Source organism: Rhinolophus sinicus, linkage group LG06 (genome assembly GCF_036562045.2).
Source record: "Rhinolophus sinicus isolate RSC01 linkage group LG06, ASM3656204v1, whole genome shotgun sequence".
NCBI classification, from domain to species: Eukaryota; Metazoa; Chordata; class Mammalia; order Chiroptera; family Rhinolophidae; genus Rhinolophus; species Rhinolophus sinicus.
Genome location: NC_133756.1, coordinates 107,016,414 through 107,029,134, shown reverse-complemented (window position 1 = coordinate 107,029,134; position 12,721 = coordinate 107,016,414). Strand labels below are relative to the sequence as shown.

General features: G+C 34.6%; 1 protein-coding gene across 6 annotated transcripts in view; it reads right to left on the bottom strand.

The window, feature by feature from the left end:
- The window catches only part of NOX4 (NADPH oxidase 4), a 160,337-nt gene that overhangs the window by 20,252 nt on the left and 127,364 nt on the right, over positions 1-12,721 (bottom strand). For 5 of the 6 annotated variants that reach the window (XM_019739645.2, XM_019739649.2, XM_074335620.1 and 2 more), the window contains 4 exons: positions 12,036-12,155; positions 10,361-10,469; positions 3,830-3,898; positions 2,331-2,431 (listed from right to left, as the gene is read on the bottom strand). In XM_019739645.2, coding sequence (XP_019595204.1) covers positions 2,331-2,431; positions 3,830-3,898; positions 10,361-10,469; positions 12,036-12,155 — 399 coding nt within the window. Of the gene's footprint in view, positions 1-2,330; positions 3,638-3,829; positions 3,899-10,360; positions 10,470-12,035; positions 12,156-12,721 lie in introns of those variants that run through there. The other variant, XM_019739648.2, reaches the window with a different exon arrangement.

Sequence of the window (12,721 nt, the reverse complement as noted above, 5' to 3'; positions counted from 1 at the left end):
GGTTTAATAAATAATCACTTTCTAAAAATTAAATTGCAGCCCAACATAGAGCATTAAAAGTGAGTTAATTTATATGCCTCTCTTCTCTATTCTTATCTCTATATTCTTTATGTAATTTATGTACATGAGGTTAACTAAAATTTTACATATGAAATGAAGACTTCTATTTAAATGGTACCTTTTTTTACAGTTAATGAACCCTTATGATGTTGATCCATTGTTTTTCAAACAGTGCTACATAAAAATCCTTTAAAAAATGTGTTTCAGGTGCCTGCTGAGAGCAACACAAAGTGAAAGTGTTGTACGACACGTCAACAGTAGGTGGTGCACATTTGCTCGTTTTAAACCAGCTTTGCTGTTGAAAGAAAATGAACCAAATAAACACAGAAAAATCCCTTTAAATCATGAACAGTATAACAAATGAGAATTCTGAAGAAATAACCAAAGAAACCAATAATCCCAGTTTAATTTCCTGTAAATTATCCTCTACTGTTTTGGGGTTTGAAAAATCAAAGAAACCAAAACTATCAAAGTTTTCAGCACTATACTATGAGAACCGATAAAAGAACGCTTGTCAGAGGTCAGTTAAATGTCATTCAAGAGGACTGAGTCCGTAGTGCATAGCAAGACCTAGATGAGTAGAAGATGATCACGTCAAAGGTGGGTGATACTGGAGAAAGATGGGAAAGGAATATAACCAAAACAGGGTTCACTTATTTTTGTTTTTAATTCTATAGTTCATCTTTAACTAGGGCCCTGAATATTACAAAGGATCTCTGCCTTCTAAATAATGCTTTCCTCTTCAACCTCAAACTACTTCTTCAAGGGAAGGGAAATACAGAAGTGGTTTCAAACAAGGCTGCAATCTGAATTTCTTAGGTAGCTACATTTCTTTTGAAATTTGATTCTGGGGCTCCATACCATAATTCCTAAAGCAATATCTCTGAAGATAAAGCCAAGGGCCATGATGAATCAGTAATTCTTTCAATACATCATATTCATACATGAATTCATGAGTTGGGGCTTTAAAAATAAAACTCTAATAAGCTGCCTCATTCATTTATAATCGAACATCCTTTTCATATTTACCAAAATATACTTTTTTAAATTATCAATTAATCAACTATACACTAATAATCGTAATGATAACTCAACCCAGAAGATAAAATTAACACTGGAGCTTTGGGGTCACAGGAAATTTTAAAAATTAAATCAATTTATGTATATTCTTATTGCAGAAATATGTTTAGCAATAAAAATAGGATCAGTTCAAATATAAAAATATATTGAATTTTGATAAAATTGTGCAGGTTAATAAGGATAGAAATACAAGTTTAAGTAGAACTACAAGTACAACTAGAAAATACAAATTCAATTATGTATAATTTCCAGCTGCTAATGAAAGCTTATTTGTGTATTTACAATATATGAGGTTGCTATCAAGAAACTATGAGATTGAAATTCCAGTAAATATGTTTAAAATAGTTACATTAATTTTAAAATGTCAACATCTGCAATATGTCAACATCTGCAATATAAAATGTCAACATCTCTGCAAAGTCTGCAAATTACAGATTTTACAACACTTGACCTTATGACGAAACTATTTCCATGCCAACTTTAAAATGTGTAAGTGGCTATAAAGTTTCAAATGCTTTCAGATTTTTGTAGACCATTGCTCTGCACTGTGATGTTTACAGAAGACAAATGGGCTGTCTACTCTGTGCCCTAAAAAAAATGCTTTCCTTCAGTAGTAATTTCTTCAGATCATAGATACATAGTCCAAAATGCTAAGGTTCTTCATAGAATTGTAGCTTCCAAGAAAGAAAAATCATGTTTAGAAATATTCCTGGCTTCAAGACTGCATATTACAACTAAGAGATTAAAAAACAAAAATGTATTCATCCTGGTAAAAAGGTACAAAAATCTGATTTTGAAGTGCATGTATTGTTAGAACTCTTTGTAGAGCTCCCTTGCTTGCCAACGTGATTTGGAAAAACTTTTCCAATGATCACTTGATGTATGTCATGGGAATGAAAACCCATTTGATAATAGTATGTGTCTATGCAAATTTAAAAGTAGGGAGGACAGTCTAGTTTGTAAATAATTTATATACCATTTCTAAGCCAAATTTTAATTATTTGGGCTTACAGATACATGAGGTGGTCCCTGCCTTGGTCTTTCCTTTGATAGTGATAATTGAGTGTTTAAGTGATTTTGTAATTTGTAAACCCATTACTAACTCATCTTTAAAAATATCATGTAATGTCTTGGGAATATATTATTTGATCATTAGCCACATGTCAAATTTTCTGAGGAATAATACGTACCCTCTGTTACATTTTGCTATTTCATCAAACAGAAGTTTCCACCGAGGACGTCCAATAAAAAGTCTTGAATTCAGTGCTTGATATTTTTCTCCAATTATCTTCTGCCAAAAAGAAAGCACTATATTTTATATGATGCAGAGTTGGCAAATAACCCATTTCTCTAACATCATTTCTGCTGATGATGTGGCTTCCTACCAAATTGCTGTGATATAAAGAATATAAGTATCAAATGGCAACCTATTAAGTACAGTCACTTAGAACATCATTTCCTTCCTCTTTTCTTTTAAAACCCATTATGTTCTTGAATGCCATTATTACAACTGGCTGATTTTCTTGGATTTTAGTCCGTTGCTTCATTTTTAAACAACTGCAATGTTAAAGAACGCATTCTAATTGCCTACTCTCAAAAAAAGGCCGAAGCATAAATTTTATTGAAGTGGTTTTGCACTGCAAAAACAATTGTCATATTTGGCACATTATATGAGTAAAATATTACAAATTGTCATCATAAATTTGGGGAAATGATCCTAGACAAGACAGCCTAAGACAGCAGAGTTCCAAATCAACAAATATCTTCTAATGAACTGTTTGCAATTAAGAGAATATGAGATCTGAACCAGCGATGAAGAGTCAGAGTGAAATGAGAAGAGAGGAAAAATGTCTGAATCCCAAGCAGACAAACTGAGAACCATGTATAATTTATGCTCTGTACCTTAATTACAGCTATACTATGGGGATAACGATACTTGCTCACTTGCTTCACGAGAGTAGTAAAATGGAATAATTTTTACATACCAAGTAGGGTAGGACTCTGACTAGAAAAAATAGGGTTAGATTAGTTTAGAAGTAACTAACAAGCATTTGTATTTTGTATTCGAAGTACTATAGAAAATGTATGATACAAAATACTAAATAAAGTAAAAGTCATGAAAACATTCATGACCAGGTTTCATACATCTATGGAGCTCTTCAATGTTGTCTGTAAATATTGGATTCTTCTTCTATAATATGAGGATAGCAATATCCTCTACTCTTGAATGTTGGAATCACATGAGATAATGTATATAATTGCTTATAGCAGTGTCTAGCACAGAAAGTCATGCATGATGGCTGTTACCATTTTTTTTTTAATTTCCCTTAAAGGGAAACAATCTTAATTGTGCATGACCTTACCTTCTCTCTGCACATAAAACCTCCCCTCGATGAACACAGAAGACTATTCACTTATGGTCTGATCTCTAGAGGTAAAGAATTTGAGACGACAGTGAAGAGGAGAGAGATGAACTCGAAAGGACTGCCCCAGCTCCCTGTGAGGAGGACAAATGAAAGGCATAATACACTTGACAAGGACAAGCCATGAGTTTTCTGGACACTTTCCAATTAGTCTTCCACTGGGAAACTTTACACCACCTGCAGAAATTTTCTTCCAGCACAGCCCCTACAGTAAATCTTCTATTATCGAGAGGTTGTTTAATTTACAATAACGTCCAGCCACATACCTGTATCCCATCTGTTTGACTGAGGTACAGCTGGATGTTGATATAGTCAGGTCTGTTCTCTTGCCAAAACTGGGAGGATATAAAAGTAAATAGACATTAAAATTCTTTCTGTATGTTCAGACTTTCTCCTATTCTAACATAGGTGATTCTAGAATTTGTAAGATGTATCTTGTCTAATCACAGTCAACATCTACAAGCAAATATATAGACATACATAAATACATATCTCTGCGCCATATACATGCCAGGTTCTAACATTAATAACCTGCCGCCTACGGGTATAATTAGTCATGATGTGATAGCAAAAGGGAATAATTATGTTATCTTTATAGATACAAAATGCCAAATACTACACTAATATTTCCTTAAATCTTCCCAAGATATTTTTATTTATTTTATTTTATTTTTATCTTGTTTCCTAAGAGTCCCCTATTTTTACCCAAGAGTTCATTCATACAGAAACATGATTTTCTCATTTTAAGAAGTCATTAGTGATATATGATATGCATGCTTGGAATGCATGCTATTCTAAGTTTTCTGATTAAGTAGGGTTTCATCACCCCTCTGGGACCCCTTACAATGGTAAGGGCACCTGGCAGGTAACTGAGGGACTTGTTTCTATTGCCATTCCTACCTACCTGGAGACTTCTAGGAAGTCACTCAACTTAATCTATGCCTCAGTTTCATCAGGACAAAACGTATATCAATGTATGAAGCAGGAAATATACCTGCCAAACTAAAATAGTCTGGAAAAAATCCTGAACATTTTTATATCTTGAAAAATATACTAAGAAAAATATCATTTGAAGGAAAATAAATTCAACCAAGGGGGTAAAAAAGTTTTTGTTGTCCCCACGTTTCTCTTTTCCAAAAGACAAAAATGAATCTACTAACAATTGGCCTTGCTCTGACTAAATCCTGATTTGAAATCTATATTTTTAAAAAATAGTATTCTTCTGAGGGCCTCCTTTCACCACCCTGGAACAAGGAAAAGCTGAAAGATAAGGAAACAAGATCAAGAGTGGAAAAAGAAAAGAAGCACAGCAGCCATGGTGTGCTTTTGGAGACTAGCCATGAGCGTCCGATGTGTGGAAAGGCTTAGAAGAGACCAACACTTCCTCAACAATCATACTAATTCTTGAGGATACACATAATGGGTTTCCTTACGATGGTGAGGCTTTGCTGGACATTATTAGAGCAAAAGGATCAACTGATTTGAAGGACTGTTTCTATATAGTGAGAAAGTAAAATTGATGTATTGGAACTCAAAGTAGAAGTTTTAGGAATGCAAAAGAAATCGTTTTTCAAATAGGGAGTGATTATGTAGGGTTTCATCACCCCACGTCACCCCTACAATGGGAAGGGCACCTGGCAGGTAACTGAGAGACTTGTTTTTATTGCCGTGCCTACCTGACTGGAGACTTTAGGAAGTTATTTAACTTATCTATGTCCCAGTTTCTTCTTCCTCGGGACAATGATAGGGTTGAATGACACTATCTCACAGGTCCCTTCCAGATCTAAACTTATACATTTTCTGACAGGTGACAACTCTGAATTATAAAATTCCAATAAAAATGTATTTTACTTTCAAAATTGAAGGATGGTTCTCAACACCCATAGTATTCTTAAGATATAATCATTAATTATATCACATCCAGTAGCTGCCTCAAGTTATAACCAAATGCTCATTTCATGTGAAGGCCCTTTCTGAACTGAACCAAGGCTTAGGGATGTTAAAGGAAGAAACTGAGGAATTCCCAGGTAGGGACCAGCAATGAACAGCAGATCACAGACAAGTGGCGTGTGCTGATTCTTGCCTTAAACATCTGCCAGGATGCTACTCTAAGGTCAGACCAATGACTCCTGCACGGATAACTGGCCTTTGGTGCCCATACCCCCCAGAGAGAACAATACAAAGTTAAATAATGTTCTTAATGATTCCAATGTCTCCCTTTTAACTTTTCCCTCACTGAAGAGAAGTAATAATATCTACTAAATAAACAATTTTCTCCAAGTCCAGGGAGCAGGGGAAAAACAAATGTATGGATCAACCCAATCTTACAAGTAGAGGAAGACTGCAGGATCATGCACAAAAATTGTGTTTTTTCATTTTTATTTCTTCTGCCTATCATTCTTCCTTATTTTTCTCACAACTGAAAAACAACAGGATGTCAGTCCTCAAAGGAATTTTACAGATCACGAATAGGAATGATAGCAATCATTTATTAAATATGTTCAATATGATAGATCATTTAGATGTTAAAGCTAAATCTCACAGCAGACTGCAAGTGCTGTTAGCCTCATTTACAAATTGAAAGTGTAAATAGGGTTTTTAGAGGTTATAGAGGTTAAGTTTTATCCGAGGAACAGCAGAGCCATTGTACCACTGTAAGTGACAGACTCCAAATGCCTGATGCAGCCCTGGTCCCTCTTTTTGATTTTTCCAATGTGTCCTACAGAGGTGAAGTGACTTGAAGCAAGTCATGTAGTTAGTTATTGGCAGAGTGGTACCAGATCTCCTTATACCTGGCCTTGCAATCTTTACTTAACTCACCAGGTTGGACAATCTGGCCAAGCAAGATCCACCTAACGTGACACTTTTGTAATCATTTCAGATAGTCTGACACCAAGGCAGAGTGGTGAAGGCAGCTAGATATATCTGTTCTAGGCATTCTAGAATGAAGTGAAAGAACTCACAGTTGCAAGGAGATTAAAAGACTATATTTTAATTTGATTTTTAAAATACTTTCATCTACCCTCACAGATTGTATGTAAAGTCACTATGCTTTATTGCTACTGGTCTCTCTCTCTCTCTCTCTCTCTCTCTCTCTCTCTGGCAACACAGATGAAAACACAGAAAAATAATAAAAGCCTTTTCTTTTTATCATCATCCTCAGAGGCACAATTGAAGGACCAGTGTTCATTCTGCTGCTGTGAAAAATCCAAACAAGTATGTGGAGGTACGTATAGAACATCACCACATCGTTTACAATAATTTTAAGCTTTTATATTATTTATCCCATGAAATCCTGAGGTTAAAGCACGTCCATCAAAAAAGTTGGAAAGCAAAGAAAATTTAAATCTTCAGATTCAATTACTTTGAAAGTCCAGCCATTTCCATTCTTTTCTTTCCTTTATTTTTCTCCTTCCCTGCTACTTACTTTATAAAGCATTTATCATTCAAATGTGCCTTTGCACATCTTGGATCCAATTATAGCCTTTCATTAAAAAAAAAGTCCCTATATGTCAATTCAATAAAGATTTTTAAAAATTAGAAAAACAGGCAAAAGTAGAATTAGAAAATTCTGGAAATAACACAAGTGGTCAATAATCATAGGAACCAAGGTTCAATCTCACCAGCGTTCAGGGGAAAATATAATGAGATCTCACTGTTTAAAAGATTTGTAGAAATTTAAAAGATTGCTAACATAATGTTTTGGAATACATTTCTCTCATATTCTTTGGTGCAAATGTAAATTGTTTTAGTCTCTTTTATACTGTTTTGTCAGTATACATTAAAAATTTAAATTCATTCAGAGCCTCCAACTCAGAAAGCCCTGTCTCCCCAGCATCAGCTGAGAAAAAAGACTCATAAATCTGAAAGTGGTGATTCTGCTGTTCTTGAAAGGTTTTCCTCCTTAGCCTCAAGGACAGAACTCCCTCTTGGTTTTGCTACAACCTCACTGGCAACTCTGAGCAATCTCCTTTGTTGGCCATCACTCATCGGCTCTGTTCCTCTAGAAGCTTCAGTACCTCCAGGGCTTGGTATTTGCACTCACACTCCCAAGATGATCAACAGTCAGATCCGTTTTGCTCAGATCCTTTCAATGGCTTCTCTGCTTTTTTTCCCCTCCTCATCCAGCAGGTCCCTGGTGATCCCAGAAATCATACTTGTTCCTTATCATGGTAAAATGTACATAATATAAACTTACCATTTTAACCATTTTTGAATGTATAGTTCAATGGCATTAATTACATTTGTATTGTTGTGCAACCATCATCACCATCTATCTCTAGAACTTTTCTTCTTCCCAAACTGAAACTCTGTATCTAGTAAACAATAATCCCCTATTTGCCCTCTCTCCCAGCACCTGTCAATCAGCATTGTATGAAACAGACTACTCCAGGTACCTCATGTGAATAGAATCAGATAATATTTGTCTTTTTTGTCTGGATTAATTCACTTAGAATAATGTTTCAAGATTCATCCGTGTTGTAGCATGTCTCAGAATTTCATTCTTTTTCAGTCTGAATAATATTCCATTGTATGTATATGTCACATTTTCTTTATCCATTCATCATTCATCAGTAGACATATGGGTTATTTCCATCGTTTGGCTATTGTAAATAATGCCATTATGAACATCGGTGTACAAATATCTGTTCAATTCACTGCTTTCAATTCTTTTGGGTATATTCTCAGAACCCATCTCTTGTTGCACAAAATCCAAAGGCCTGTAATCTGCCTCTTCCCTAGAAAAGCACATGCACCATGCTTCTGATTGACTGTCCTACTATTTTTCCCCTTGCTGACTCTGCTTTGCCCACACAACTCTCTTTCATCTTCCTCCAGTCTACCAAGCACGCAGTTGCATCAGAGCATTAGCCTGTAAAGTTGGGTGTTTCTGCCTTAAAATATTTCCCCCAAGACATCTGCCTAATCTGTTCGTTCACTTCACTCAGGTCTCTGCTCAAATGCCATTTTGTTTGGTGGGCATCCCCGAATATACAATATAAATTAATGTGCCTTCTATTGTTTACTCTTTGTCGCTTTACCCCGCTTTCCTTTTCTTCTTTGTCCTAATCAGAATCAGACACCCTATTTATTCACTGATTTGCTGTCTATCTTCCCCACTTAGAATGTAAATCACATGAGGTCAGAGACTTGTTTTATTTGGTTCTCCAATGTACCTCCATGTCCTAGAACAGTTTCGAATTCATAGTGGGAAGTTAGTAAATATTTTATGAGAATATTTGATAAGTGATAGAATGACTGAATGAATGAGTGAATATCTGCACAAAAAGGGATGTATGATATTTATTGCAGTACTTTTTGTAATAAAAAAGTAAATGTTCATCATTAGGGAACGGTGAAATAAACTAGATACACATCCATACTATGAAATACTCTATAGCAGTAATAAGAATGTGATAACTCTATATGTACTATTACAAAAAAGTTAAAGACATAGTAATAAGTTTAAAAAAAATTTTCAGAACAATACAAATATTATGCTAGAATTTATAGAATACTCATGAGTTACCTCTCGTTACATAGACTGGATGGAGAAAGTAGTAAGGAGGATTTTGCTTTATTTGAAGTATTCGAAAAATTTTTACCAAGATGATATGTATTTACTTATATAACTTGAAAACAATAAAGATAGGTATATTAATAGATATCTACAGGTTACATGCAATAATTCCTCTAAAAAAATATACAATATACATTTTTAAAAAACTTTGAATTTGGGATTTTTGAAATTTCGCATATTGTGTCAAAAGTCTGGTGATGGTCCATTTGGAATATTAAAGAAATAAGAGCTATTAGAACAAAAGATGGAAAGTGTAGTAGCACTTGTATGCTGATGTTTCCTTCTGTCTTCCCTCATTACCCTATATGCAATTAAGGTAGAAAAATTAAGTTTGCAAACTCATCCTAGAAAAAGTGCTACATACCTCATTGATGAATATCTCTATGGTCACCTTCCAAGTACTCCCCTTGGGAAGCAATGCACTGATGCCAGCACCTAGTCCACCCTTCTAAATAATTTTGGAACTCTTTTTCTGGAATGGCCATCAGAGCTCTCCTCATATTACCCTTGATGTCCTGAATGTCATCAAAATATCTTCCTTTCTATATTTCCTTTATCTTTGAGTAAAGAAAGAAGTCACTGGGGGCCAGATCAGGTGAGTAGGGAGGGTGTTCCAATGCAGTTATTTGTTTACTGGCTAAAAACTCCCTCACAGACAGTGCCGTGTGAGTTGGTGCATTGTCGTGATGCAAGAGCCATGAATTGTTGGCGAAAAGTTCAGGTGGTCTAACTTTTTTCACACAGTCTTTTCAGCACTTCGAAATAGTAAACTTGGTTAACTGTTTGTCCAGTTGAATAATCCCTCTGATATCAAAAAAAGGTTAGCAACAACATTGCAACAAGTTTGCGAACTTAATTGCCAGACCTTGTATATTTGCATACATCATACACATATATATGCACACATTACCAGCCATTTGCATACATTTTTATGTTAAAATATTCTGTTAGAACATATAAATCAGCATGTCTATGTTAAGAAACATCATAGATATATATGCATAATCACAGATATCAATATCTGAAAAGATATGCACAAATTAACAAATGTTACCCCTGTTTTTTTTTGAAGTTGGGGATTTTTTTCCTCCTTACTACTTATCTGCATATTTTCTGGTAATGCTATAGTGAGAATTTATTATTTCGGAAATATGAAGGAAAACAATTATATTTTTTCATTTAAAAATTGCAAAAGTAAAAACAAACCTAATTTTACCTTGTTATGCAACACACAGAGTAAGTCTGCAAACCAACGGAAGGATTGAATGTCTCTGCACACCCAAATAAAATACAGTCTTCTAAGCTTGTATGGTTTCCAATCATCCCTTTAAAATTGATATAACATGACAGTGGTTAGGAAAGAAAAAAAAAAGTTAAGAATCCAGGTCTCTTTGTAAATTTGCTTTTCATTAGTAAGCAACCAATAGAAAAAACAGTAATTTACATTCAAGCATCTGATATAGCACTTACTACAACTCCCAAATGAATATAAAATGCAATATGCTGACTGAAGGCCATGATATATTCCATGAATTTCAGTGTTTATACTTGTGAATATTATATGCATATCACTCATATCTGGTGAAGGTAATATTCTTGGATCAGAATAATATCAACCCTGCATCTCAGAAAAAAGTTCTCTATTTTCAGGGAATTCTATCACTCGGTGGGGTTCCAGTCGTCTTCAGCATTCCCCTGGCTTCCAGGCAAAGTGAACCAAAAACATTCCAGAAATTGGTTGTTTATTCCCTTCTTAATATCATTAAAGAAGGAAATTTCACAACCACCTACTATGTAATGCATTCCAATAACTCATGATTCCAAGTCTGGATTCCTATCTATAATTAGGAAGTAGGCTTGAGGTTAAGAAAATATTCTTTCATTTTCTTAACTTTAGGTGTCCCAATAACTTGCAATATGTTTTCAAAAACAAATGATTTCTGGCTTGGAATATGGGTATTTTTCTAAGAACCACAAAAAGCCCCAAATTTATACCAAGTATTTGAAACTGAAATAAAATATCATTCAAACATATAGCTTCAACTTATTTCTTTTTTGGTACTCCATTAAACAGACTTTTAATGCAAATTGTGTCTTCTTGAAAAGTGAATGGAATAGATTTAAGAATAATTTCATACTGTCATTTTGTTTGTGTTTTCATGATAATACTAATCAATTAAATTTGCTAATAATCCTAGAACTAAAACAATTGAAAATGTATTTCCTAGTTAAACAATCTTACCTCTGAAATTTCTATCCTTTAGTCTGTGATAAATTTTCTGAGTAATAGACCAAGGAATGATGGGCTCATTTTGTCATTTTCTCAGACAAGCTTTCCCTGATTATACTTCTGCAATAATCCTAGTTATTTTATTTCTATATCCCATTAATCTCTCTTCATCATAGTTCTAATATTTTGGGAAATAATGTTATTTATGAATTTCTCACTGGTTTGTTTTTACCTGCCCTATTTGAATGTAAGCTTTTTAAGGGCAGGGACTCAGTTTCATTCATTGCTGTATTGCCAGTACCTATAAGATGGATTGGCCCACAGATGCTCAAAAAAACTTGCTGACTGAACGGATACGTAGTACCACATACCACTGATGAGGAAGTAGAGAAATAAAGGCTGGTGGAATGACTTTAAAAGAGGGTAAGGGCAGAGGAATGCATAATTGTGATACTGACATATTTTACAAGAGAACCCGCTGAAAACCAAAGACCATATACTATTGAGTATCACCAAATTATTCCCTCATCAACCAGTAAATGGAGTTCCTTGAACAGCAAGTAGAAGGATTCTGTAAGGATGTACTTCATACTAAAAGACAGATGTCTCAAATATTGACAGTTATCTATTTGGACTAAGAAAAAGGATCAAAATGACATACAGCAGTGTGTTGAGTATTGAAGCAAATGGAGTTACTCCAATGCCTCCGGCCACGCAGAGGCTAACCTCATAGTTCAACGATTCCTCAAATGGACTTCCAAATGGACCATCAATGTAGAGCCTGTGGAGAAGGTAGACAATGGTGGAAAAGATGAAAATAAGTTAAATTAATTTTCTATAAGATGTAGCAAACACGCTGAATCCAATTTCTAGGCTTTGTGATAGATCAGGTCTTACCTCATTGTTTCTCATAGTCAGAAGCCAAAAGGAACAAGAAATGTTAGCTATGAACTGTTAATATTGAACTAGTACATGTGCTTCTAAGCATGCCTTTTTGAGGGAAACATTAATTAAACACAGAGAAGAATGTATATAGGACCATGACAGACAGCTACGGACAAGTTAAAGGTCTGGTCATATTAAATTACTATACGTGACTAAATTGAAATACCAACTACTTTATGGTGTCTATATTCAATAGTGTTCTCTTTAATGGCAAACTCAGGAGCAGAACTATTTACCAAAACATCTGCTACGTGAACAGAAAAGCAACAGGATGAAGGAAAAGAAACTAATACAGTTCTTCCTCTTTGCCCTAGTTAGGTTTTTTTATTATTATTATTATTAGCATAGAAACAGCTGGAGAGCCAGCTCAAAGGAATTTCTAATTACTCTACTTGATAGATT